General features: G+C 43.6%; 1 protein-coding gene across 2 annotated transcripts in view; it reads right to left on the reverse strand.

Annotated features, from left to right (window-relative positions):
* The window catches only part of LOC138664842 (protein MTSS 1-like), a 192,022-nt gene that overhangs the window by 15,035 nt on the left and 149,144 nt on the right, over positions 1-27,843 (reverse strand). For both annotated transcript variants that reach the window (XM_069751837.1, XM_069751836.1), the window contains exons 7-9: positions 12,242-12,399; positions 11,707-11,814; positions 7,525-7,622 (exon numbers count right to left, since the gene is read on the reverse strand). In XM_069751837.1, the coding sequence (XP_069607938.1) occupies positions 7,525-7,622; positions 11,707-11,814; positions 12,242-12,399 (364 nt within the window). The remainder of the gene's footprint in view (positions 1-7,524; positions 7,623-11,706; positions 11,815-12,241; positions 12,400-27,843) is intronic.

The raw sequence follows: 27,843 nt of genomic DNA on the forward strand, positions 1-27,843 counted from the left end.
GAATGGTAGCTGTGTCTCATCACAGTGTCCAAGTCATGGAGTAGATACCAGGAGACATGCCAGTACACCAGGATACGTCGATGGGGCTGTGGGAGGGCAACAACCCAGCAGTAAGACTGCTACCTCCTCCTTTGTGCAGGAGCAGTGCCAGAGCCCTGCAAAATTACCTCCAGCAGACCACTAACATTAATGTGTCTGCTCACACTGTCAGAAACAAACTCCAGGGAGGTATGAGGGCCCACGTCCATAAGTTGGTGTTGTGCTTACAGCCCAACACAGTGCACAGCGATTAGCATTTGCCAGAGAACACCAAGATTGATAGAATCAACATCGGCACCCTGTGTTCTTCACAGATGAGAGCAGGTTCACACTGAGCACATGGGACAGACGTGACAGAGTCTGGAGATGATGTGGAGAATGTTCTGCTGCCTGCAACATCCTCCAGCATGATCAATTTGGCAGTGGGTCAGTAATGGTGTGGGGAGCATTTCTTTGTAGGGCAGCACAGCCCTCCGTGTGCTAGCCAGAGGTACCCTGACTGCCATTATGTACCGGGATGAGATCCTCAGACGCATTGTGAGACCACATGCAGGAGCAGTGGACCATGAGTTCCTTCTGATGCATGACAATGCTAGGCCTCATGTGGCTGACGTGTGTCAGCAGTTACTGCATGATAAAAGTCTTTGATGCTATGTACTGGACTGTCTGTTCCCCAAACCTGAATCCAATTGAGCACATCTGGGACATCATGTCTCGTTGCATCCACCAATGCCACATTGCACAACAGACTGTTCAGAAATTGAATGATGCTTTAGTCCAGGTCTGGGAGGAGATTCCTCAGGAGAACATCCGCCGCCTCATCAGGACTATGCCCAGGCATTGTCGGGAGGTCATGCAGGAACATGAAGGCCACACACTACTGAGCATCATTCCATTGTCTTGAGGCATTTCCACTGAAGTTGGATCAGCCTGAAATTTGATTTTCTACTTTGATTTTGAATATCAATTCAAATCCAGACCTCCATGGGATATTAATTTTTATTTACATTGATCATTTTATCAATGTAAAATCATTTAATCATTCTTATTGTTCTCAACACATTCCACTATGGAATTAATACAGATTTGAAACTGGAAAACTTCATTCAGTGATATCTAGGATGTGGTATTTTAGTGTTCCCTTTATTTTTGAGCAGCATATATACAGTACAGACCAAAAGTTTGGACACACCTCATTTAAAGATTTTCCTGTATTTTCATGACTATGAAAATCGTACATTCACACTGAAGGCATCAAAACTATGAATTAACACATGTGGAATTATATACTTAACAAAAAAAGTGTGAAAAAACTGAAATTATGTCTTATATTCTAGATTCTTCAAAGTAGCCACCTTTTGCTTTGATGACTGCTTTGCACACTCTTGGCATTCTCTTGATGAGCTTCAAGTCACCGGGAATGGTTTTCACTTCACAGGTGTGCCCTGTCAGGTTTAATAAGTGGGATTTCTTTCCTTATAAATGGGGTTGGGACCATCAGTTGTGTTGTGCAGAAGTCTGGTGGATACACAGCTGATAGTCCTACTGAATAGACTATTTGAATTTGTATTATGGCAAGAAAAAAGCAGCTAAGTAAAGAAAAACAAGTAGCCATCATTAGTAAGAAATGAAGGTCAGTCAGTCTGAAAAATTGGGAAAACTTTGAAAGTGTCCCGAAGTGCAGTGGCAAAAGCCATCAAGTGCTACAAAGAAACTGGCTCACATGAGAACCGCCTCAGGAAAGGAAGACCAAGAGTCACCTCTGCTTCTGAGGATGTTTATCCGAGTCACCAGCCTCAGAAATCGCAGGTTAACAGCAGCCCAGATTAGAAACCAGGTCAATGCCACACAGAGTTCTAGCAGCAGACACATCTCTACAACAACTGTTAAGAGGATACTTTGTGCAACATGCCTTCATGGTAAAATAGCTGCTAGGAAACCACTGCTAAGAACAGGCAACAAGCAGAAGAGACTTGTTTGGGCTAAAGAACTCAAGAAATGGACATTAGACCAGTGGAAATCTGTGCTTTGTCTGATGAGTCGAAATTTGAGATCTTTGGTTCCAACCACCGTGTCTTTGTGCGATGCAGAAAAGGTGAACGGATGGACTCTACATGCCTGGTTCCCACCGTGAAGCATGGAGGAGGTGTGATGGTGTGGGGGTGCTTTGCTGGTGACACTGTTGGGGATTTATTCAAAGGCATACTGTACCAGCATGGCTACCTCAGCATCTTGCAGCGGCATGCTATTCCATGCGGTTTGCGTTTAGTTGGACCATCATTTATTTTTCAACAGGACAACGACACCAAACACACCTCCAGGCGGTGTAAGGGCTATTTGACCAAGAAGGATAGTGATGGGGTCCTACACCAGATGACCTGGCCTCCACAGTCACCAGACCTGAACCCAATCAAGATGGTTTGGGGTGAGCTGGACCGCAGAGTGAAGGCAAAAGGGCCAACAAGTGCTAAGCATCTCTGGGAACTCCTTCAAGATTTTTGAAAGACCATTCCCGGGGACTACCTCTTGAAGCTCATCAAGAGAATGCCAAGAGTGTGCAAAGCAGTCATCAAAGCAAAAGGTGGCTACTTTGAAGACCCTAGAATATAAGACATAATTTCAGTTTCACGTTTTTTGTTAAGTATATAATTCCACATGTGTTAATTCATAGTTTTGATGCCTTCAGTGTGAATGTACAATTTTCAGAGTCATGAAAATACAAAAAAATCTTTAAATGAGAAGATGTGTCCAAACTTTTGGTCTGTACTGTATATTTAATTTAATTTATGCAGCACCTTGGGGGGAGTAATAAGGTGTTGTCCAGAAGTTAACTCCTTCTTTAACTTTTGACAGCTACATATCGATTACATGTTCTATGCCTTGGAGGTGGCTGTGCTAGTTAAATCGATTTTCCACTTTTAGAAAAGTGGACCCCAAACATTTCCGGTCATGTAACATAACAAAATGCAATGTAACAAAATCAGATAGTACTCATCACCTCTGTGACCAGCATCGGCTCACTACCACTGCTCTGGTCTCATTTTTTGGCAGCAGCGGTGATGCCAAGTTGACAGCTCACATCACTGCTGCACTGTCTATCTTATCTGAGCCACAGAGATCAGAGGTGATGTTAGCTGTTGACATGACGAAAGCACTGCGGCCATAACACAGACAGATAATGGTGCTATAAGATTTTATTATGTTACAGAACAAGAAACATTTGTGGCCCACTTTTTCAAAAACAGAAACAATATTACAAAGAACAAGTTCAAGAAAGAATAATGAGGACATTGGGGGAGAGTCTTAAACATTCTAAAAGGAAAAAACTCACTTCTTCACAGCAACCAATCAGAGCGCAGCTTATTCTTCACTTGAAAAAAATTCTGTGTTGTGATGGTTGCTATTAGAAACAGACAATCTTTCTTTCATATTGTTTTCCTAAATTTACCCCATCGTGATTAATCAACTTTTAGAAAGCACTATTTTCCGAAAGTGACTTCCCAGAAGACCTGCGCCACAACACATTTTTCCTCTTAGGTAATCTCTTAGTAGTCTGCCTTTCCTTAGTGCAGAGAGGCCCTTAGAAGTCTGAAAACATTCATCCTTTATAAACAGCCTGTAGGTTTCTTCACTAATCCTAACCACAAGAAGCAGAAAATCTCCTCTTGCCAAACACGGCAGAGTCGGAGGATCCTTACATGGCCATATAGAAAGAGGACACTATAATCTAAGAGCTAAAACATATCCAGGGAAGAATCTCCAACGTGTTACTACATGGCTCGGCCAGGGGGCCTGTGAACCTCAAAGTAGCTTATAGTTTAAATAACAGATATCCGTAGTCATGGAAAAGAAAGTTTGATAATCCACAAAGCCATCAGATTCCTTTCTTCAATTCAAAATAGTAGAAAAAAAATAAATGGTCTTAAAAGTTCCTATGGATTTCAGAAGGTAATCTGATTCCTAAAGACTACAAGTCCCAGCCAGTGTGGCCAGCCTTCCTTAGTTCCCTTATAGCTGGGAAGCCTTTATGGTGTACTAATCATTAGAAGTTTTGCAAAAAAGAAAAAAAAAAAAGAGCATGAACCACACATCCCAAAATCATAAGTTGATCTAAAGCCGCTAGGCAAAAATTTATATAACTGAACATGAGGTTTTCAGTTTAACATTCTGATCAGACTGTATGAAGCCCACTGCCACGTCACGGCAAACCTCGTAGTAGGCCCTACCGCCCTAAAGGACCTTTCATTTTGGTGTTGGTGCTGTGTGGCGGCCATTGTTGCTGTGGCTTTGTGCTGGTGGGGCGGCGCGGTCTGGAGTCATGGGGGCTCAGTCTTGCAGCATGGGTGCTGTGGGGCAACAGGCCGTCTGCCCTGCTGGTGCATTGCCGCTGTGGCGGTGGGCGCCGCACGGCTCCGCTCCATTAGGACGGTAGGACCCACTACGAGGTTTGCCGTGACGTGGCAGTGGGCTTCATACAGTCTGATCAGAATGTTAAACTGAAAACCTCATGTTCAGTTATATAAATTTTTGCCTAGCGGCTTTAGATCAACTTATGATTTTGGGATGTGCGGTTCATGCTCTTTTTTTTCTTTTTTGCAAAGCATAATCATTAGAAGCTATTCACCACTAATTCTCAGAAAGAAATGGGTTTGTATTGGCGGAACTCAGAGTATGTGCACACTGAGTATTTACAGCAGATTTACCGGAGAGTGTTGGCACGGAATACATTGAGTAAAACATGAACATTTCTGATGCCTTCTTTCCCCCCATTCCCCCACAAACGTTTCCATCACCATCCACAATATCGGTTTCTATGCATTAAGGCCAGTGATTATTATTGCATGCTAAGCAGAGAACATCTTGACCTCCCCCTTCCCTCTCTGCGATGAGCATCTCTTTGACAAAAGGGTCAGATGCTATTTTTAACAGCTGCTAAAAACCGAAAAAAAAAAAAAAAACGCCTTTCCATTTGCTCTGCTGCTTTCCAACATCTGTTAAATCTCTTCCTCTCACAGAGTTCCCCGGCTAATTGGCAGCCTGTCAGAGAGCGCTGCCATGCGCCTGCATCTATGAGCTTGTATCCCAACAAAACACAAAAAGCAACACACAACAAAAACAGAAAACTCCACAACAAAAACAAAGCGACAAAATCCAGAAACCGAGAGAAGGCCGGGGGATGACGAGAGCTATGCCTTTTGTTCTGGAGGGAGGGTGCATGACATGGGCAGCACAGCTCCCAGGTCTTCATGTAAGGGCAGAAGTAAAGCAAAACAGTGAGGCAAACCCCAATGCAGGAGATGGTACAGCATGTAGATCCTATCCACTTTTGTTATTAGTAAAAGTCTTTAATAATACCTAGACCACTTTCTATCAGCCCTTTTTCCAGCCTGCATCTTCTGGTCATGCTGCTAGCAATGCTTTGAGTAGAAGAATTTCTGGATTATCATATGCTACAAAATACACCCCAAACAGCATCAACAGCACCAGACTTCGTTTGCACATTATGCAAGTTTCTAAAGTGTTATAATTTACTAAATTACATGCCTGGCCCACACAGGACAAACAGGACCAAAATGTGCCCAAATGGCTTTCATACTTTATAGGAATCATATCATTTTTCACTAAATAGGTTGTTAAATAGGTTGTCCTCGGACTGGCAATTATCCTGACCTGAGCGTGACAGTTACATAGAAATACTTGCTGTCACGCTCAGGTCATGAGAGCCTATGGCCAGTCCGAGGATTGTGATGTGCCAGTAATACAGAAGTCTGACTGTGCCCTAGCAAACAGTTTTGGTTTTCTTTTTTGCCCCTGGAGTGTCTCATACTCACCTGCCGCCACCTTTATCCTTTTCCAGTATCGCTCCCGACGGTCTCCGGCGAAAAGTGCCATGCTGGCATCTTCAGTGTTTCATAGTTCCCAATACAAGTCTATCAGAGCCTGGTCCTAGCTCTCTGACTTGCTTTGAGCTCTTGTGACGCAACTTCTAACTTCTGGCAAGTCAGAAGTTACGAGCACAAGATGGCACCATGGAACCAGAGCGGCGTCGGTAAAAGGTCAAGCTGCTGGAAGAAGAATAGGGGGGGGATTACACTTACAGTGCCACTCCAGTACTGAAAAAAAACAAAATCGCTGGAGTGGTGCTTTAGGGCAAATTTGAGTATTACAGTTCATCTATAATGTATCTCTCCTAAATGCTGATCTGTGTATCAATTGAATTTAGCGACTATTACCTACATATATGCCAACCCATATACATAGGTCATAATGAAGAGCAATCCGCCGGTTATGCTCCAGGTCTAAATCGTCCAAAGAAAGGGACTGATTGAAGCCTTTCTTGAATGCAAACTGCTGGGTCTATCCTTTGGGTATTTAACTGGGATACCCCTCGCTCTTCAAATTTTTGCAATGATTTTCACACTTGACACAACAATCTCAGAATGGATAGCCGATTGCGCTCCCAAGTACGAAGTTCAGATGTAAAACAAACAAAAAAAAAACCCACCAGGTCATGTTCCACATTATTCACCCAAGTCTCAGTTAATAAGGTGTTCTACTTCACTCTTCCCTAACCAGGGTGGTTCTACATAACATGAATTGGGTTTGCTTGTGTCTCCCTACACTTCTCACACACTGTTCAATCGCTTAGGCTACGCGATAGAACCGGAACCGAACCAAATCAGTGTTCAATCAATTTAGTGCCAACCACAATCCAGACATACACACACGGTCCATATACTTAGGGTTCACACTCCTACAGTTCCGATAACGGAACCACCACTTACCACCTACATCAACTGAGAACTTTCTTGCACATCTATGCCACCATCTTCTGGAATCATCTGGTACAACTACTAATATCTCACAGATCTATTTTAATATAGACATGTTAAGTCTTTAAGATCTAGACATAGGTACAAAATAACACCCCCCCCCCCAAAAAAAAAAAAACCAAAAAACAAAACTGGACACCTAAGACAGATATCTGCACTAAAAGCATACCAACAGCATGGGGCAACAGCAAGTCTCGCATTTCCAAGAGTTCAGATATAGAGGGTGTTGGGGGAGAACTCATGACAGCGCCACTTCTCTGAAACTAATGTGAGAACCAAGTCAGTGGTCCTGTAGGGCTGCTGACTGTATTCATCAGGATCAGGATAGAAGCATTTTTCTACACCGAGTGCAAAAGGAGAATCAAAGGCGCCGTGAGTGAAGGAAAGACATCTTCTAATAAGTATAGGTTGCTTAATACCTTTGAAGTCTGTGGAAAGAGTAGACTTCCAGCTGTGGAAGGATACGATGGATGACTTGATCCATGCAAAGAGTACAAAATGACAGTACATAGTAAGGTGATGTAAGGAATACAACATGCATGTACTTCAATGTCACAAATTGTGTGGGCTCAAACAAGGGCGTATGCAGCACCAAAGTAATTCCCTCTGGCTACACACATCAGCACATACGCTGGAATCCGCTGTACAGTACCTGTTGGTGCTGGCCTTTCGTGATAAGGTTCCACTTGGTGAAGCGGGCGGGGTCTGATAAATGAAATTGTAATCCGAGTTCTTCAGATCATGTATCACCTGTAGAAGAGAATAAAAGAGTCCTGAGTCACTGCTCATGCCCCTTACATTCAGTCCGGATAAAAATAGGCCTCTGTATTGTTAGCACTCAATGCTTGCATGAAATATTATGAGGAACCTCAAGAGAATATTGTAACACATATCATACCAGCTTTATAATAGGGTAGTTTGAAGGGTTCAATAATTCATAGTCCTACAACCTAGGGCAAATTAGGATAAAGGGCATGTGTCATCTTGTTAAAGGGGCAAAACTGCAAAGTCCATGTAAACGAAAGCAACATTGCAATTTGCCATGTATTAAAAATCCTCTCTCCAGTTTCAAGAATGTACATATTATTGTTTACTAATTGCTGCCAAGGTTACCTGCCACCTTTGCAGTCTATCAGAGTTGGCTGGTTTCCTAAGCAAGGGCGCAGTAGTTGCAAGCTCGGTAGTATAGTTTTGTAAGCCTTGCTCTGATGTTGCCTGGATCTAGTCAACTTCAAAGTCAATGGGCTCTTCCGATGCTATAAAGCCAAACCTAAATCTACGTATTGCACGAGAGCGCGCAAAGTTTGGGCCAACGGCTCAGCCATGCGGCTGGTCTGAGCTGTCAATAATCACACAGGAAGCTGAGAAGCAGGGGAACGAACAGTTCCTGAACATAGAAGATGTGACAACCACTTTCATAAAGAACAGTCCTACGTTCAGCGTCATCTCTTTCCCAGACTGCAGATTGGTTACAAAGCCCAACTCTCACCACTGAGGACAGGTGCGCTCCTGAATTACACACAAAAACAAATGACGTGAAGGGACACTGTGTGATACTTAATTAAATCTCTTTTCCCACAGATTACAGCAGATTGCTAGGTTTCCGTCATGTAAGGGAAAACGTCAGTCTGCCTAAAATCTACACTGTCTGGACAAACGTTCATAACTCTTCCACTCATTCATCGGGGCAGGGTCCGCAATCTGTGGCTTGGGAGCTGCATGTGGCTGACATGCCTAAGATGTGTGGCTCTCGGCCAGCTTACTGCTTTTGCACCTCGTCTCGCAACCAGCTATGAAGAGAAGATCTTCAGACATGATTTTTAGGAGTAGTCCTGTACAGAACAGAAGACCTGGAAATACATATACTTGTGGGGGTAAGGGGTAGAGAAATAAATATAGTAAGTTGGAGGTAGGATGATACGGATAGTTAGAGGGGGCTGGAAGCTTAATGTGATAGTATGAAGGGTGTGCTTGAACAAGAATACTAAAAGTAGGCACCCATGGGTGTAATTATGCTGGCTGTATGGGAGGGGGACAAGGTCTCAGTGGTTTTACATAGTTACATAGTTATTAAGGTTGAAGGAAGACTATATGTCCATCTAGTTCAACCCATAGCCTAACCTAACATGCCCTAACATGTTGATCCAGAGGAAGGCAAAAAAAACCCATGTGGCAAAGAGTAAGCTCCACATTGGGGAAAAAAATTCCTTCCCGACTCCACATACGGCAATCAGACTAGTTCCCTGGATCAACGCCCTATCAAGGAATCTAGTGTATATACCCTGTAACATTATACTTTTCCAGAAAGGTATCCAGTCCCCTCTTAAATTTAAGTAATGAATCACTCATTACAACATCATACGGCAGAGAGTTCCATAGTCTCACTGCTCTTACAGTAAAGAATCCGCGTCTGTTATTATGCTTAAACCTTTTTTCCTCCAAAGGCAGAGGATGCCCCCTTGTCCCTGTTTCAGGTCTATGATTAAAAAGATCATCAGAAAGGTCTTTGTACTGTCCCCTCATATATTTATACATTAAAATAAGATCACCCCTTAGTCTTCGTTTTTCCAAACTAAATAGCCCCAAGTGTAATAACCTATCTTGGTATTGCAGACCCCCCAGTCCTCTAATAACCTCGGTCGCTCTTCTCTGCACCCGCTCCAGTTCAGCTATGTCTTTCTTATACACCGGAGACCAGAACTGTGCACAGTATTCTAAGTGTGGTCGAACTAGTGACTTGTATAGAGGTAAAATTATATTTTCCTCATGAGCATCTATGCCTCTTTTAATGCATCCCATTATTTTATTTGCCTTTGTAGCAGCTGCCTGACACTGGCCCCTGAATATGAGTTTGTCATCCACCCATACACCCAGGTCTTTTTCATTGACGGTTTTGCCCAGAGTTTTAGAATTAAGCACATAATTATACATCTTATTACTTCTACCCAAGTGCATGACCTTACATTTATCCCCATTAAAGCTCACTTGCCATTTATCAGCCCAAGCTTCTAGTTTACATAAATCATCCTGTAATATAAAATTGTCCTCCTCTGTATTGATTACCCTGCAGAGTTTAGTGTCATCTGCAAATATTGAAATTCTACTCTGAATGCCCCCTACAAGGTCATTAATAAATATGTTAAAAAGAAGAGGGCCCAATACTGACCCCTGTGGTACCCCACTGCTAACCGCTACCCAGTCCGAGTGTGCTCCATTAATAACCACCCTTTGTTTCCTATCCCTGAGCCAGCTCTCAACCCACTTGCACATATTTTCCCCTATCCCCATTATTCTCATTTTATGTATCAACCTTTTGTGTGGCACCGTATCAAAAGCTTTTGAAAAGTCCATATACACTACATCCACTGGGTTCCCTTGGTCCAATCCGGAACTTACCTCTTCATAGAAACTGATGAAATTAGTCTGACATGAACGGTCCCTAGTAAACCCGTGCTGATACTGGGTCATGAGGTTATTCCTCTTCAGATACTCCAGTATAGCGTCCCTTAGAATGCCCTCCAGGATTTTACCCACAGTAGAGGTTAAGCTTACTGGCCTATAATCTCCGAGTTCAGTTTTTGTTCCCTTTTTGAATATTGGCACCACATTTGCTATACGCCAGTCCTGTGGCACAGACCCTGTTATTATGGAGTCTTTAAAGATTAAAAATAATGGTCTATCAATGACTGTACTTAATTCCTGCAGTACTCGAGGGTGTATCCCATCCGGGCCCGGAGATTTGTCAATTTTAGTGATTTTTAGACGCCGCCGCACTTCCTGCTGGGTTAAGCAGGTGACATTTAATTGGGAATTTTTATCACTAGACATTTTGTCTGCCATAGGATTTTCGTGTGTAAATACTGATGAAAAAAGTCATTTAGCATATTGGCTTTTTCCTCATCCTCATCCTCGCTCTGAGTTGAATGTGGCTCTCAAGGTAAGAAAGGTTGGGGGACCACTGTATTACGCCCTGTTCACACTTCATTTCTGCTACTTTTCTCTTCCTGCCTGAACAAACGGATATGTTCAGGAAAAAAACGGAGTTTATTTGAACTTTGTTTATGCCATTTGCCCAATTGCAGGTTATCTGAATCCCAGACGTAAGAGGGAACCCACAACAGAACTGCACAATTGCGGTTTGTGAACAGGGCTTTAGGCTTCCATATGCTCCATTGTATTTTAAGTTAAGAGATCATTAGTTCTGAGTACTAAATGTGAGGATAGTGTCCTGTGAAATGTCTGCAGATTACAACATGCACTCCGCTAGGAAACAGGTCAGAGGAAGGAACTAGGAGTGAGTTCATAGTCCGATAATACAAAGGACTCTTGCAAGCCAGCTCCTATCCATATTCCCTGGACACCACGTGTATATCTGCGGTGATAGACTCCCAATTCCTGCTATGAATGAACCTGGCCAGCCTCCCGAGACTGTGCAGACAAGCACACAAGGGACCTTTGATTTAGAAAACCTACAAATAATGATGATTACTCTCGAAATACTAATTTCCTCCTACTCTTATCAGGTGCTTTGCCTGGCACTGCTGGGTATGGCCAGGTAGATTTTCAATGCAGGCATTCTTTACGGTCAATAATCCAAAACTCCTGGTTGTTTTTTAAGTACTCGTGTCTATAATAAACCTAGATGTTAGTCTTCTCTCAAATTCATCAATTTACTTTTACAAGCCTTTCCCAGTATATTTGCATTAGGAAATGGATACAGGTATGTGACGGTGTGACAGGGATTAGCGCACCAAAACTAGAACGAATATCTGACTGTATATGAAATGTGTGAACTATCCCAAATTATTCCTTCAATTTATGAGAAGAAACACACCTGTTCACTCATGGGGGGCAGTTTCGTTGGTTCTGTTGTCAGATTTGTCAGATCTTCTAAGATGGTCTGTAAATGAGTTATCTCTCCCAGCATGCCGATCTCCTCATCCTATTATTGAAAAAAAAAACAAAATAAACAGGATTACAAAACTGAATCAAAGTCACAACTAGAACCAAATATGTCCCATTTGTATAATGGGCCCATTATTCATTTTACTGGCTCAGTCACACAGCACGGAAGTCCATTTATTTTTGCACAGTGCCTCTCTTTCCCATAGGTCAAGTCTGACATTGCTGCGCTGTCCAAATTTCTTGATGAGATTGAGTGGCAATATGGCACGCAACACACGGACCTCAGCTGCAACGTGTCTCTGATCTCTTTTTACAGTGACTTTAAAAAGGTAATTCAACAATATGCACGGGGAACTTTAAGGCCAATAACCAGTGTAGTGGGACACAAATGTTAATTATCAGATTGTTAACTTTAGACTGCTTCTGACAACAACACCCTGCAAGCATGACCTTTCTGGACTTACCAAGACAGGCTTCAGAAAAGACACAAACATACAGAAGCGGCCCCGTTCCTCCACTAACGCTCTGTAGACAGCCCTCTTCTCCGTTTCTTCAAGAAGCATGTACTTGTCATTGACATCCTGCAGGACGCTGTCCAGCTGCATACGAGCTTCATCTTTGCCTTTGGGACAAAAAACAACAATTGACCTTGAAGACATGACCTGAACAGACATGGATCTGGTGCACTCATGTTACCACTGAGCATCTTATTTAGAGTTTACATATTGAGCTAAGCCAACGGACCGAAAGAACAGTTACAGAGATAATAAAATCTGGACGAAAACGGAAATATGTGCAAAATATATGGAGTCTTCCAAGATTTCTGGTCATTAACTTATATAGCATACACAGAACTATGGTATTTAAAGAGACTGTGTCGCTTGCTATAAATATGTCATTTTTACTTGGTGTAACTGCTGCTCTTCTGCAGAATTTGGCTTTTTTTTTTCTTTTGTTCCTGCTCCTCTCCGCTCCTGAGATATGGCCTCCTTTTCTAATCATAGAACTATTATCTTTTTAGCCATGTGAGCGCGGTCATCAACTCTTCTCTACAAGTATCTTCTTCACGACCATGCCTAGTTGGCTTAAAACAATACTAGCCATATTTCAGGAATGGAGAATAGCATGGACAAAAAATAAATAATACCAGATTTAGGAGATTAGCAGTAATTACAAAAAGTAAAAAAAAATTACACATTATGGTAAGATTATTTTTTAAAGGGAAACGGTCAGTAGGATAAACCTCCTAATCCATCCATATGGACATGCAGGTCACAGAAAGTTGAATAAAATGATACCTGGATATCTGCCATCCAATGTTTTATTCCAGAGAAACCCACATTTTTCTTAATATGCAAATGAGCTGTTAAGATCAGTGGATCGGGCACAGACTCCCCGAGAATCTGCCTCCAGCGCTTATATTAAATGAAAGGGAGTGTTACCAGTGTACCAGATTGATAGAGCAGACAGTAAGCCACTGTATGTCTCACACTGGTAACGCGCCCAACCCCCCTTCAATTTTATTCAATATAAGCACTGGAAGTAGACTATCGGGGAGATCTATGTCACGCCCAAAGATCTTAACAGCTCAGTTACATATAAAGAAAAATGTGGATTTCCCAGGAATAAGCCATTGGAGGGAGATATCAAGGTATCGTTTGATTCAAATTTCTATGACCTCCGTGCCCATATAGACGACTTAGAAGGGCTGATCCTACTGACAGGTTCCCTTTAAACTCCATTATTATGATTTTTAATCAAGGTGCAGAACCTTCTTTAGCCTCCAGGTGTCACTGTTGCAACCACCTGTAGTGTTTATTGGCTGAGGAATTCAGCAAACTATATAATGCATAGAAGCTTCCGTGGAAAGAATGATACAGTGCCCCCCTCCAGGCGGTCATTTCTAATTAATCATCAGCATATTAAACTGCAGTCACACCTATGCGGTCATCTCAAAAAATTACCATACTCTTCAACTAGCATTTAATAACAGAACTATACCATGTAAATAATAGTTAGCAATTCTCTGTATGGATCAACCCCATATATTTCTAATCAGAGACTTTTATATGGAAAGGCACAACGATCAGATCTCAAAAGCATCTATCTTGCCAAGAAGGTGTCTGATACCATCATTATTATTCTGACTAGATGGTGGCCCGATTCTAATGCATCGGGTATTCTAGAATATGTATGTATATAGCAGCCACATAGTATATAGCACAGGCCACGACATATTCTTGAATACCCGATGCGTTAATACAGGCCATGCAGTATATAACAGTGGCCACACAGTATATAACACAGCCCAAACAGTATATAACACAGCCCACGCAGTATATAACATTGCCCACATAGTATATAACACTGCCCACGTAATACATAGCAGCCATGTAGTATATAACGCAGCCCACGCAGTATGTAACACAGCCCACATAGTATATAGCAATGTGGGCACTATATGCGTGGTTAAAAAAGACTTAAAATAAAAAATAAACATATACTCACCTTCCGAGGGCCAATTGAAGTCCTGGCGCCTGTGTGCAGCGCACGCGGCAGCTTCCGGTCCCAGGGTTGGTATGAGCGCAGGACCTGTGATGACGTCGCGGTCACATGACCGTGACGTCATGGAAGGTCCTTCTCGCATAGCATCCTTGGCATCGTAACCTGCCGCTTGCACTGCCGAGGACACCGCACCACGTCAGAGGGTGAGAATAACCTTTTTATTATTATTATTAGTAACATTAGATCTATTTACTATTGATGCTGCATACGCATCATCAATAGTAAAAAGTTGGTCACACAGGGTTAATAGCTGTGTTAATGGAGTGCGTTACACCATGGCATAACGCGGTCCATTAACGCTGGCATTAACCCTGTGTGAGGGCTGACTGGAGGGGAGTATGGACCGGGCACTGACTGCGGGGAGGAAGGAGCGGCCATTTTGCCGGCGGACTGTGCCAGTCGCTGATTGGTCATGGCAATTGTCGTGGGTGTTTTGCCACGACCAATCAGCGACTTGGATTTCCATGACAGACAGAGGCCGCGACCAATGAATATCCGTGACAGACAGAAAGACGGAAGTGACCCTTAGACAATTATATAGTAGATTATCTAGGAGTCCCATTATTTATAGCAGCATTAGCATAAATTAGGTTTTATAACCTTTTAAAACCAGTAAGTAATAAATTTGCAATGCCGCTGAAGAATGTGAAGGAACAAATGGTTGGAATGACAGACTCCCTCCATGCCGCTCACACAGCTGACACGCGGCAGCTGTACAGTCATGTTTCATTGCGCATTACTCAACAGTAAAAATACCCCAAGAGTCACCCAAAGAGCCCTGAGAGCAGCATGAGGGCTTCTTCCCATGGATTAGCGTGGCCATCCAGTTATGGAGAAGCTTCTAGCATGACATGCTACAGGAGAACAAAACCAAACGTACTGCAATGTTTAACCTGGTGTAAATAGCCAGTTCTCCTGAGTGCGGCATTACTTATTTTCAGTCCCTGAGCCTCTCTGTTCATGAGATATGGCCTTATCTACCCACTAGATAAACTAAGTTTTCATAGCCAGTTGGGTGTGGTCCTCCAGACTACTTCCATATTGCAGAGCTGGGGATCACACCCACTTGGCTAACAGCTTGCTTTACCGTACATACGAGTTTGAGGTGGCCATATCTCAAGAACGTAGAGGCACAGGAACAGCAGAAAAACTCCACCAGATTCAGTAGAACAGCAGCATTTATGTCAAGTACAAAAATGCCATATTTAGGTCAAATGCCAAGTCTTCTTTAAATGTAGTAAAGAACGATGGCTGGAAGATGCCCGCTGCACATGCTCCGATAGTATACACCCAGTGTTCTCATTACACAGCCCCTGGCCATTAGTTACTCCTGAGAATCAGGACTAAGGACGTGTCTGGAGCTGCTGCAGAGATCTCACCTATGGGAATTAAATCTCTACAGGGAACATAGAAAACGTGTATCCTGAAAAGGAATGATCACTGCTTTCTTACAGAATATGTCACACAGATGAAGAGCCCTCCGCTCCCGAGCCGACAATACACAATGCATTACTCTGTAGTTACAACGCAGTCACACACACAGCAAAAATGTCCGACGTTGCCCCACTTTACCTACAGCCACCTCCATATGCTCACTTCTCTTAGAATTGTGTGATCGGACATCTTGGAAGGTAAACTTAAAAAGTTACTCCATAAAAGAATTCTATAATTAACACACATACGGTATATAGCAACTCCCTAATATCTGGAGGGTTGGAAAACATACCGGGCTGGCATAAAACAGCCTGTGGTGAACCGATGGGTATGCAGGGCATACCGGAGTTATTTTGTACACATCCTCTTGATTAAATTCACAGAGAGAACGTACAGTTGTGTTTTGGATACGGGGCAACATGTGGTAACAAGCCGGAAAAGATCTGAAGGCTAAACAAGCCCTTTAATAACCGTCCAATATAAGCAGTCTCAAACCTCGCCAGTGTTCCTAATCCAGTGCTGCCCACAGTGTGCCACACCGCCTGTAAACAGAATTACGAAAACTCCGTGCAGATGCCAGTCTCCCAGGACCAGGACTTCTCCACTGTGAAGTAAAATAAATGCTGAGGCAGGAGAAGAAGACATGCCTTGGTTTAAAGAGGTCAAAGTGATCAGAAGGCAGAGCACTGGTTTCATTGGGCATTGCCACCATACATCTGTATCGTATATAGGAGAATGACAAGGTAAGAATACGGATGCCAGGACCTCCTCCATTACTAGAGAATTCCTACACATCGGGGCAGGAGGAGGAGAGGAGAAGACTGGAGAGCAGCCCCAATAACTAGCCTCCTACCCTTGTCACCTGTGTCAGGGTCCATCACTGTGGGGGTGCCCCCCGTCCTCACCCTGGAAATATGCCATACTTCCTTAGGCCTTATTTACATATCTAGTTTACATGTACATTTCCTTTACATAGTTTTCACAGATAAAACATGTATCCATTATATGGAGCTGTTCACGTGTGTGTGTTTTTTTTTTTTTAATAGAAAAAGTGTCTGGAATAAAAATAAATAAATTTCGGCAACATGGGATAGTTTTTGATCTGTGTCATGGATCAAATGTAGCCATACAAATCTATTGGTCCTTTAAGATCACATACCACACACAAATGGCATCAGTGCGCAATCTGTGTGCAGTCCGTGATTAACATTGTAATGGATAGCAAGAGAATTTGTAAATTATTCATTTTTTTCACATGGGAAAATCACTGTAAAAGGAGTTTGCATGTTCTCCCATTGTTTACTCTAGGTTTACTTCCACGTGTCATACAGATGGTTTGGGACAGCGATGAAAATGTCATAAAACACTGCGGAATATGATGGCGCTATATAAGAAAAAAGCATAATCATTGATGGCAAAAACTTTCACAATGACCAAATACTGATGAAACGCGCATGAAGAACACTGATGACATTTCTATCATTTTTTTGCATATGAAAAATCACTGACATCTGAATGAGGCTTTAGGAATGCAGCTTTTATCCCTCATCTTCTTCCGCTAACCATTTACCAGTATATGGCAGTGTCCTTTAAAAAAACATAACACCTCCTGAATTCCTTTATGATTCCAGAGTGATGCTCTAGCAACGAGAAATCACATTTTGAAGTTCAGTCTGGAAGTGCATTGATGCATGATGATGCACTTACAGCTTCTCCGTCTCCTCTGTACTCCCTTACCAAGTAGCCCTTTCCCCTGGCTGACCGAGAGCAAACTGCATATCAGTCACTCGCCACTGACCTGTCAGCCAGCAGAGGGGGCTGTTAGGTAGCAGATGCAGCATGAGGCAGACAGGCCATAAGTGCATCGTCACGCCCCAATGCACTTCCAGACTGATCTTCAAAAGCAATTTCTCCTTGATAGAAAAGTACTCTAGGGTCATAAATGGACTGACTGGCTTATCTTTTAAAGGGCCAGATTTAGGAAGTTGGGAGGTATTGCTGACAGGTTCCCTTTAAGTGTACAGCTGTGCTCAAAAGTTTACATACCCCAGCAGAATTTTTGCTTTCTTCGCCTTTTTCAGTGAATATGAATGATAACACCAAAACTTTTTTCTCCACTGGTTAGTGGTTGGGTGAAGCCATTTATTGTCAATCTACTGTTTTCTCTTTTTAAATCATAATGATAACCCAAAACATCCAAATGACCCTGATCAAAAGTTCATATACCCCATTTCTTAACACAGTGTATTACCCCCTCTAACATCAATGACAGCTTGAAGTCTTTTGTGGTAGTTGTGGGTGAGGTTCATTATTTTCTCAGATGGTAAAGCTGCCCACTCTTCTTGGCAAAAAGCCTCCAGTTCCTGTAAATTCCCGGGCTGTCTAGCATGAACTATGCGCTTGAGATCTCCCCAGAGTGGCTCAATGATATGGAGGTCAGGAGACTGAGATGGCCACTCCAGAACCTTCACTTTGTTTTGCTGTAGCCAATGACAGGTCGACTTGTGTTTTGGATTCTTGTCATGTTGAAACGTCCAAGTACATCCCATGCGCAACTTCCAGGCTGATGAGTGCAAATTTGCCTCCAGCATTTGCTGATAACGTGATGAATTTATCTTTCCTTCAACTCTGACCAGGTTTCCTGTGCCTTTGTAGCTCACACATCCCCAAAACATCAGTGATCCACCTTTGTGCTTTACAGTAGGAATGGTGTTCCTTTCATCATAGGTCTTGTTGACCTCTCTCCAAATATAACGTTTATGGTTGTGGCCAAAAAGTTCAATTTTGGTCTCATCACTCCTAATTACCTTGTTCCAAAAGTTTTGTGTATTGTAAGAGATACTTTGTGGCATTTGCGCAGTAATGGCTTTCTTCTGGCAACTCCACCATGCAGCCATTTTTCTTCAAGTTCATCTTGAAACAGCCACACCGCTAGTTTTCAGAGAGTCCTGTATTTCAGCTGATGTTATTTGTGGGTTTTTCCTTTGCCTCCCAAACAATTTTCCGGGCAGTTGTGCACAACATTTTTGTTGGTCTACCTGACCGTGGTTTTGTTTTTACAGAGCCCCTGATTTTCCATTCCAGTTTGAACGCTGCTGACTGGCATTATCAATTCCTTGGATATCTTTTTGTATCCCTTTCCTGTTTTATACAGTTCAAGTACCTTTTCCCGTAGATCCGTTGATAACTAGTTTGCTTTCCCCATGCCTCACAATCCAGAAATGTCAGTGGCTGGATGAAAGATGCAAAAGTCTGTCTGGATCCCAGAAACTCACTCAGCTTTTATGCACACACATGGATTACAAGCAAACAGGTCACAGGTGAGGATATTACCTTTAGTAGCCATTCAAACCCATTTGTGTCAATCAATTTATGTGCATGCTGTCAGGTCAAAATCACCAGGGTATGTGAACTTTTAATTAGGGTCACTTGGATGTTTTGGGTTGTCGTTATGATTTAAAAAGAGAAAACACAGTTGTTTGACAATAAATGGCTTCACCCAAGCACTAAACATGAGTGGAGGAAAAGTTTTGGTGTCAGCATTCATATTCTCTGAAAAAAGGCCAATAATCCAAAAATTCTGCTGGGGTATGTAAGCCTTTGAGCACAACTGTATATAGAGAGTCCTGTTTGGTTTGTGCTTTATTCACAGTGGGTGCCACGTTGCACTCCACCCATCTATATAGCATATAAGATTAGGAAGCCCTGCCTAGGATTGTTCATGCTGTGTGACTATTCTACATCGTATTACAGGAAGACTCAAGTAAGAATTCACAGCATGTCTGCAAATGTGAACTTTGGAAATGTTGGATTCAAGTGATAGCCTGATTTAAGTTCAAGAATGCGCCTTAACTTCTGCTCTGGAACATTTCATAACCCTATGACCAAAGCCAAACATTTTTCACTACAAATTCTAAGCAAACTAATAAAACTAAAATGCCATTTTTATCTCTCCTGCTTTCTCAGCGTTTTTCTTTATTGAACCGGACAGTTACCATGTAATGGTACTGGACTGAAAGGCTGCACAGGTGCAATGTATATAGGATCTAGCACATAATACACACACGTTCCAAGATGGATCATAAATAATGAAACGGAGAGCCAAGTTGGACACCGAACAGCAAGCATCTGTTTCATGTACCTGCACTAGCTCTTCAACCTGAAGGAATCTCTACTCAAGAAGGGGAAAATTCAGCTTTATTCTATCTATACTGATCTTCAAATACAGCGCCCCTCCCTCCTGTCCATGGTCAATCACAATCAAGCATAGCCAAAGGGTAACGTTTCTCCTTGTGGAGAGTGACATGTCAAGCCTGGCATGCCAAGGAGAGGAGACTTCTATGCCATGCTCCCCTGGGAAATTAAATATGCAAATTGTCTTTTCAGAGAGGAAAACGAGTAGAACTCTATTGCCACGTCACTCTCTGCAAGTAGAAACGTTACCCTTTGGATCCCGGTCAGACACCTCTCTCCTAGTCAAACCAGATCTCACACTTTGCACCGACGAGGGGCAGTACCCCAAAACACGGTACCCCAGTGTCATTGAGATTCTGGTTTTGGCTTTTATCCCAGGTCATGTGACAAGGCTCGTTAAAAGGGACTTTTAGGATTGCTACTTCCTATAGGTGGCGCTAGAGGTCTAGTCCTTTTCCGCTCTTAAAAGACAATTTGCATAATCAAGCATATGAAGCACAACCAATGGCTCAGAGAAGATCGGAGTGCTGCTATTTCTGGAGATGGAAAGAACTAGGTATATATTTTTCATATCCTAGAAAACACCTTTAATTCCTTTACAGCCAGAGAGTACAGTGTCTTGTCGAGTCAATATTATCCTCGATCTAGTTGACAATTGCATACTAGGAAGCGATTGTCTCATTTTCAAATTGCGATTTCTTGTTGTCATTGAATACTATAGGTGCCCATACACATGAGAAAAATCACTTTATAGCAATTGTTTAAAGCCTCATAGATGCCAGATAATTGGTTATTTGGGATTACTGCATGACAAATTGATGAGGCTAGATATGCAGAGTTTGTGTTCAGAAGACAGAGCTTAGGTTACTTCATTTACAGTGTTGAAAAAATTGGCTTGGGGATGAATGAAGGCACATGGAGCTACTAACTTCTCATTATTGAGAGATGCTAGAAAAAACACTTTACAGCAGATCCATCACCAGTTTACAATATCCAAATTATTACGTAGAGCTTTAAGGCTGGTTAAGACTGGTGTACTTACCTTAAAAAGCCATTTCCGAATGGCTTTGTAATCCTTAAATTAAAATGGGCATTTTAAATATTAAGAAGGGAAACTTGCGCAAAGCATTATGCAACCATTCGAACGCAGATATTTGGGAAGTAAGCACACCAGCCTCATCATATTTAAGAGGTGTATGCAATTTGTTTTGTGAAATCTGGGGACAGAGGCGCTTTATTACCAGCTTGCCTTTCAAAGTAAGCTACTATTTTCTTCAGGAAAGCCCGATACGAGCTTTCCATCAAGTGTTTAGAAGGGTACATTATATCCTAGATGATCTATCGCAGCATGGCAGGGCTCCTCGATCACTTATAGCATGTGCCGGAGACCAGAGTAGGAAAATGTCTTGTGGTAGAGTAGGACTGAGTAAATTAACTTGACGTATGTTCATGCTGGTGGAAACATACAGTGGGGCAAAAAAGTATTTAGTCAGTCAGCAATAGTGCAAGTTCCACCACTTAAAAAGATGAGAGGCGTCTGTAATTTACATCATAGGTAGACCTCAACTATGGGAGACAAACTGAGAAAAAAAAATCCAGAAAATCACATTGTCTGTATTTTTAATATTTTATTTGCATATTATGGTGGAAAATAAGTATTTGGTCAGAAACAAAATTTCATCTCAATACTTTGTAATATATCCTTTGTTGGCAATGACAGAGGTCAAACGTTTTCTGTAAGTCTTCACAAGGTTGCCACACACTGTTGTTGGTATGTTGGCCCATTCCTCCATGCAGATCTCCTCTAGAGCAGTGATGTTTTTGGCTTTTCGCTTGGCAACACGGACTTTCAACTCCCTCCAAAGGTTTTCTATAGGGTTGAGATCTGGAGACTGGCTAGGCCACTCCAGGACCTTGAAATGCTTCTTACGAAACCACTCCTTCGTTGCCCTGGCGGTGTGCTTTGGATCATTGTCATGTTGAAAGACCCAGCCACGTTTCATCTTCAATGCCCTTGCTGATGGAAGGAGGTTTGCACTCAAAATCTCACGATACATGGCCCCATTCATTCTTTCATGTACCCGGATCAGTCGTCCTGGCCCCTTTGCAGAGAAACAGCCCCAAAGCATGTTGTTTCCACCACCATGCTTTACAGTAGGTATGGTGTTTGATGGATGCAACTCAGTATTCTTTTTCCTCCAAACACGACAAGTTGTGTTTCTACCAAACAGTTCCAGTTTGGTTTCATCAGACCATAGGACATTCTCCCAAAACTCCTCTGGATCATCCAAATGCTCTCTAGCAAACTTCAGACGGGCCCGGACATGTACTGGCTTAAGCAGTGGGACACGTCTGGCACTGCATGATCTGAGTCCATGGTTGCGTAGTGTGTTACTTATGGTAGGCCTTGTTACATTGGTCCCAGCTCTCTGCAGTTCATTCACTAGGTCCCCCCGCGTGGTTCTGGGATTTTTGCTCACCGTTCTTGTTATCATTCTGACCCCACGGGGTGGGATTTTGCGTGGAGCCCCAGATCGAGGGAGATTATCAGTGGTCTTGTATGTCTTCCATTTTCTTATTATTGCTCCCACTGTTGATTTCTTCACTCCAAGCTGGTTGGCTATTGCAGATTCAGTCTTCCCAGCCTGGTGCAGGGCTACAATTTTGTTTCTGGTGTCCTTTGACAGCTCTTTGGTCTTCACCATAGTGGAGTTTGGAGTCAGACTGTTTGAGGGTGTGCACAGGTGTCTTTTTATACTGATAACAAGTTTAAACAGGTGCCATTACTACAGGTAATGAGTGGAGGAAAGAGGAGACTCTTAAAGAAGAAGTTACAGGTCTGGGAGAGACAGAAATCTTGATTGTTTGTTTCTGACCAAATACTTATTTTCCACCATAATATGCAAATAAAATGTTAAAAAAACAGACAATGTGATTTTCTGGATTTTTTTTTCTCAGTTTGTCTCCCATAGTTGAGGTCTACCTATGATGTAAATTACAGACGCCTCTCATCTTTTTAAGTGGTGGAACTTGCACTATTGCTGACTGACTAAATACTTTTTTGCTTCACTGTACATAAGCTAAGTGACAACGTTGACAATGTGGTTTTTTTGAGAGGAGTATCCCAACACAAACTGGGTGGTTACTTGGAGGATTTTTATTTTCCAGGGGATATACACTGAGGAACATCTATGTGTTCCTGAATAAACCATCAGTGACAAACCCCTTTTCAGGAGAGAACCTGTGCAATAGTTCCTCAGGACGGCTGTAGAGACACCACTTCCTGGCCTAAAAAAAAAAATCAAGAAGTAGGTATGTTGGGAACACTGCCAGCTGAGCTAGGAACAGACTAAAATTTAGGTTAGTGTTATCTTGTAACCACCGATGAAACCCACAAAACATTGCTATAAGTGATGAGCGAATATACTCGTTACTCGAGATTTCCCGAGCACGCTCGGGGGTCCTCCGAGATTTAGTTTTCTTCTCCGCAGCTGGATGATTTACATCTGTTAGCCAGCATAAGTACATGTGGCGATTCCCTAGCAACCAGGCAACCCCCACATGTACTTATGCTGGCTAACAGATGTAAATCATTCAGCTGCGGCAAGAAAAACTAAATCTCTGAGCACTAAAAAATACTCGGAGGACACCCGAGTGTGCTTGGGAAATCTCGAGTAACGAGTATATTCGCTCATCACTAATTGCTATCTATGCTTCTGCAGTTGTGACAAAAATACCACCTCAAACCCCCCCCCCCCCCAGGTTATATTATATCACTTGTACAAACTGGAGAAAGGGAAATCCATCTATTCAGCCCGCTCCTAGTCATGACCACTTTTAGGAAAAACTTAGGGAGAACCAATGTGGTCAGCTGTCCAGAAATCCATCTCTCTGTGACATTAATAAAACTACAACAAAAAGCACAAATGCATTCAGTAGTGACAGAGCTAAAAAGGTTTACCACCTATCCACAGGATACTACTATCTGTCCGATCACTAAGACCCTACTGAACTCAAGACCAGGAGCCTTAAGGTACCGTTACACTAAACGACTTACCAACGATCACGACCAGCGATACGACCTGGCCGTGATCGTTGGTAAGTCGTTGTGTGGTCGCTGGGGAGCTGTCACACAGACAGCTCTCTCCAGCGACCAACGATCAGGGGAACGACTTCGGCATCGTTGAAATTGTCTTCAATGATGCCGAAGTCCCCCTGCAGCACCCGGGTAACCAGGGTAAACATCGGGTTACTAAGTGCAGGGCCGCGCTTAGTAACCCGATATTCACCCTGGTTACCATTGTAAAAGTAAAAAAAAACAAAACAGTACATACTCACATTCTGATGTCTGTCACGTCCCCCGCCGTCAGCTTCCCTGCACTGACTGTCAGCACCGACCCTGGTTACAAGTGAACACATCGCTGGATCGGAGTCACACACGCCGATCCAGCGATGACAGCGGGTGATCAGCGACCAAAAAAAGGTCCTGATCATTCCCCAAGGACCAACGATCTCCCAGCAGGGGCCTGATCGTTGGTCGCTGTCACACATAACGAGATCGTTAGCGGGATCGTTGCTACGTCACAAAAAGCGTGACGTTGCAACGATATCGTTAACGAAATCGTTATGTGTGAAGGTACCTTTAAACCTCCTGTGTGAAGAAAACAATAGAGCATGACCATAGCATTATTCATCTCTATAAGACTACTGGAACGGCTGTCCTGGTCACATCTATAGAAGTGAATGGCATCATGGTCAAGCATGCGCGCTGCTGCTGTAGTCTCACAGGGGACTTTCAGGTCTCTAGATTGGTGGGCGTCACAAATTGTATTCTATCCTGCATAGATGTGATAAATAAAATAATGGGACAAGTCCTATAAACTTGCTTCTAGGAAAGTTGGGTGGAAAATGTAGCAGTCACTACAGTTTTAAGAAGGGACATAAACCAGCTTTCTCAGCACTCTGAATGGCACATCAGCCTTACAAGATACAGCATATTTGCCTATAAAGGGAACCTGTCATGTCCTTTTTGTGTTTTAAACTTCCCCCAGTGTGTTGTTAGTGACACAATGTGCATCACTAACATTGTTTTCTCAAAGAAAAGCTCCCAGTATATATGTGTAAAAAACTATATTACATCGGTAGATTGCATCACATACCTTCGGTTTCAGTCATAGGGGTGGCGCTTTTTACCGGGTCAGTCAGTCTTTAAGACAGGGGTGGGGAACCATTTTTCTGTCAAGGGCCATTTGGAAATTTATACCATCCTTCAAGGACCATACAAAATTATCAACTTGCAAATGACCCCGTTATATGTGGGCAAACATTTATTAACTCATGATGACTGAAACTGCTTCTCTTTGGTGAGGCTGTGATATTAGGTATTATGGATGAAATTGCTACTCATAACTGCTTCTAGATTTGCATCGGTCTGGAGCCCAGTCGATGCTTTGTGTTGATGCGTTTTGCAAAGAACTCACAGCAGTAAGTTGTACCTAACACAGATGTGTATTATATTTATAGAACTCAAGCAGTGAGAGATCAGCAGTATATATAACATAGGAGACACCGATGTATGCAGAATATACATCACAGGAGATGCTGGGGCTGCGGTACATACATCACAGGAGATGCTGCGACTGCGGTACATACATCACAGGAGATGCTGGGACTGCGGTCATACATCACAGGAGATGCTGGGGCTGCGGTCATGCATCACAGGAGATGCTGGGGCTGCGGTCATGCATCACAGGAGATGCTGGGACTGCGGTCATACATCACAGGAGATGCTGGGACTGCGGTACATACATCACAGGAGATGCTGGGGCTGCGGTACATACATCACAGGAGATGCTGGGACTGCGGTACATACATCACAGGAGATGCTGGGACTGCGGTCATACATCACAGGAGATGCTGGGGCTGCGGTCATGCATCACAGGAGATGCTGGGGCTGCGGTCATGCATCACAGGAGATGCTGGGGCTGCGGTCATGCATCACAGGAGATGCTGGGGCTGCGGTACATACATCACAGGAGATGCTGGGGCTGCGGTACATACATCACAGGAGATGCTGGGACTGCGGTCATACATCACAGGAGATGCTGGGGCTGCGGTCATGCATCACAGGAGATGCTGGGGCTGCGGTCATGCATCACAGGAGATGCTGGGGCTGCGGTCATGCATCACAGGAGATGCTGGGGCTGCGGTACATACATCACAGGAGATGCTGGGACTGCGGTACATACATCACAGGAGATGCTGGGGCTGCGGTATATGCATCACAAGAGATGCTGGGGCTGCGGTATATACATCACAGGAGATGCTGGGACTGCGGTATATACATCACAGGAGATGCTGGGGCTGCGGTATATACATCACAGGAGATGCTGGGGCTGCGGTATATACATCACAGGAGATGCTGGGACTGCGGTCATACATCACAGGAGATGCTGGGGCTGCGGTATATACATCACAGGAGATGCTGGGACTGCGGTCATACATCACAGGAGATGCTGGGGCTGCGGTACATACATCACAGGAGATGCTGGGGCTGCGGTACATACATCACAAGAGATGCTGGGGCTGCGGTATATACATCACAGGAGATGCTGGGGCTCCGGTATATACATCACAGGAGATGCTGGGGCTGCGGTACATACATCACAGGAGATGCTGGGGCTGCGGTACATACATCACAGGAGATGCTGGGGCTGCGGTACATACATCACAGGAGATGCTGGGGCTGCGGTACATACATCATAGGAGATGCTGGGACTGCGGTCATACATCACAGGAGATGCTGGGGCTGCGGTCATACATCACAGGAGATGCTGGGGCTGCGGTATATACATCACAAAAGATGCTGGGGCTGTGGTACATATATCACAGGAGATGCTGGGACTGCGGTACATACATCACAGGAGATGCTGGGGCTGCGGTATATACATCACAGGAGATGCTGGAGCTGCGGTATATACATCACAGGAGATGCTGGGGCTGCGGTATATACATCACAGGAGATGCTGGGACTGCGGTCATACATCACAGGAGATGCTGGGGCTGCGGTATATACATCACAAGAGATGCTGGGGCTGCGGTACATACATCACAGGAGATGCTGCGACTGCGGTACATACATCACAGGAGATGCTGGGACTGCGGTCATACATCACAGGAGATGCTGGGGCTGCGGTCATGCATCACAGGAGATGCTGGGGCTGCGGTCATGCATCACAGGAGATGCTGGGGCTGCGGTCATGCATCACAGGAGATGCTGGGGCTGCGGTACATACATCACAGGAGATGCTGGGACTGCGGTACATACATCACAGGAGATGCTGGGGCTGCGGTATATGCATCACAAGAGATGCTGGGGCTGCGGTATATACATCACAGGAGATGCTGGGACTGCGGTATATACATCACAGGAGATGCTGGGGCTGCGGTATATACATCACAGGAGATGCTGGGGCTGCGGTATATACATCACAGGAGATGCTGGGACTGCGGTCATACATCACAGGAGATGCTGGGGCTGCGGTACATACATCACAGGAGATGCTGGGGCTGCGGTACATACATCACAAGAGATGCTGGGGCTGCGGTATATACATCACAGGAGATGCTGGGGCTCCGGTATATACATCACAGGAGATGCTGGGGCTGCGGTACATACATCACAGGAGATGCTGGGGCTGCGGTACATACATCACAGGAGATGCTGGGGCTGCGGTACATACATCACAGGAGATGCTGGGGCTGCGGTACATACATCATAGGAGATGCTGGGACTGCGGTCATACATCACAGGAGATGCTGGGGCTGCGGTCATACATCACAGGAGATGCTGGGGCTGCGGTATATACATCAC

The sequence above is a fragment of the Ranitomeya imitator genome, chromosome 2, assembly GCF_032444005.1.
Source record: "Ranitomeya imitator isolate aRanImi1 chromosome 2, aRanImi1.pri, whole genome shotgun sequence".
Taxonomy (NCBI): Eukaryota; Metazoa; Chordata; class Amphibia; order Anura; family Dendrobatidae; genus Ranitomeya; species Ranitomeya imitator.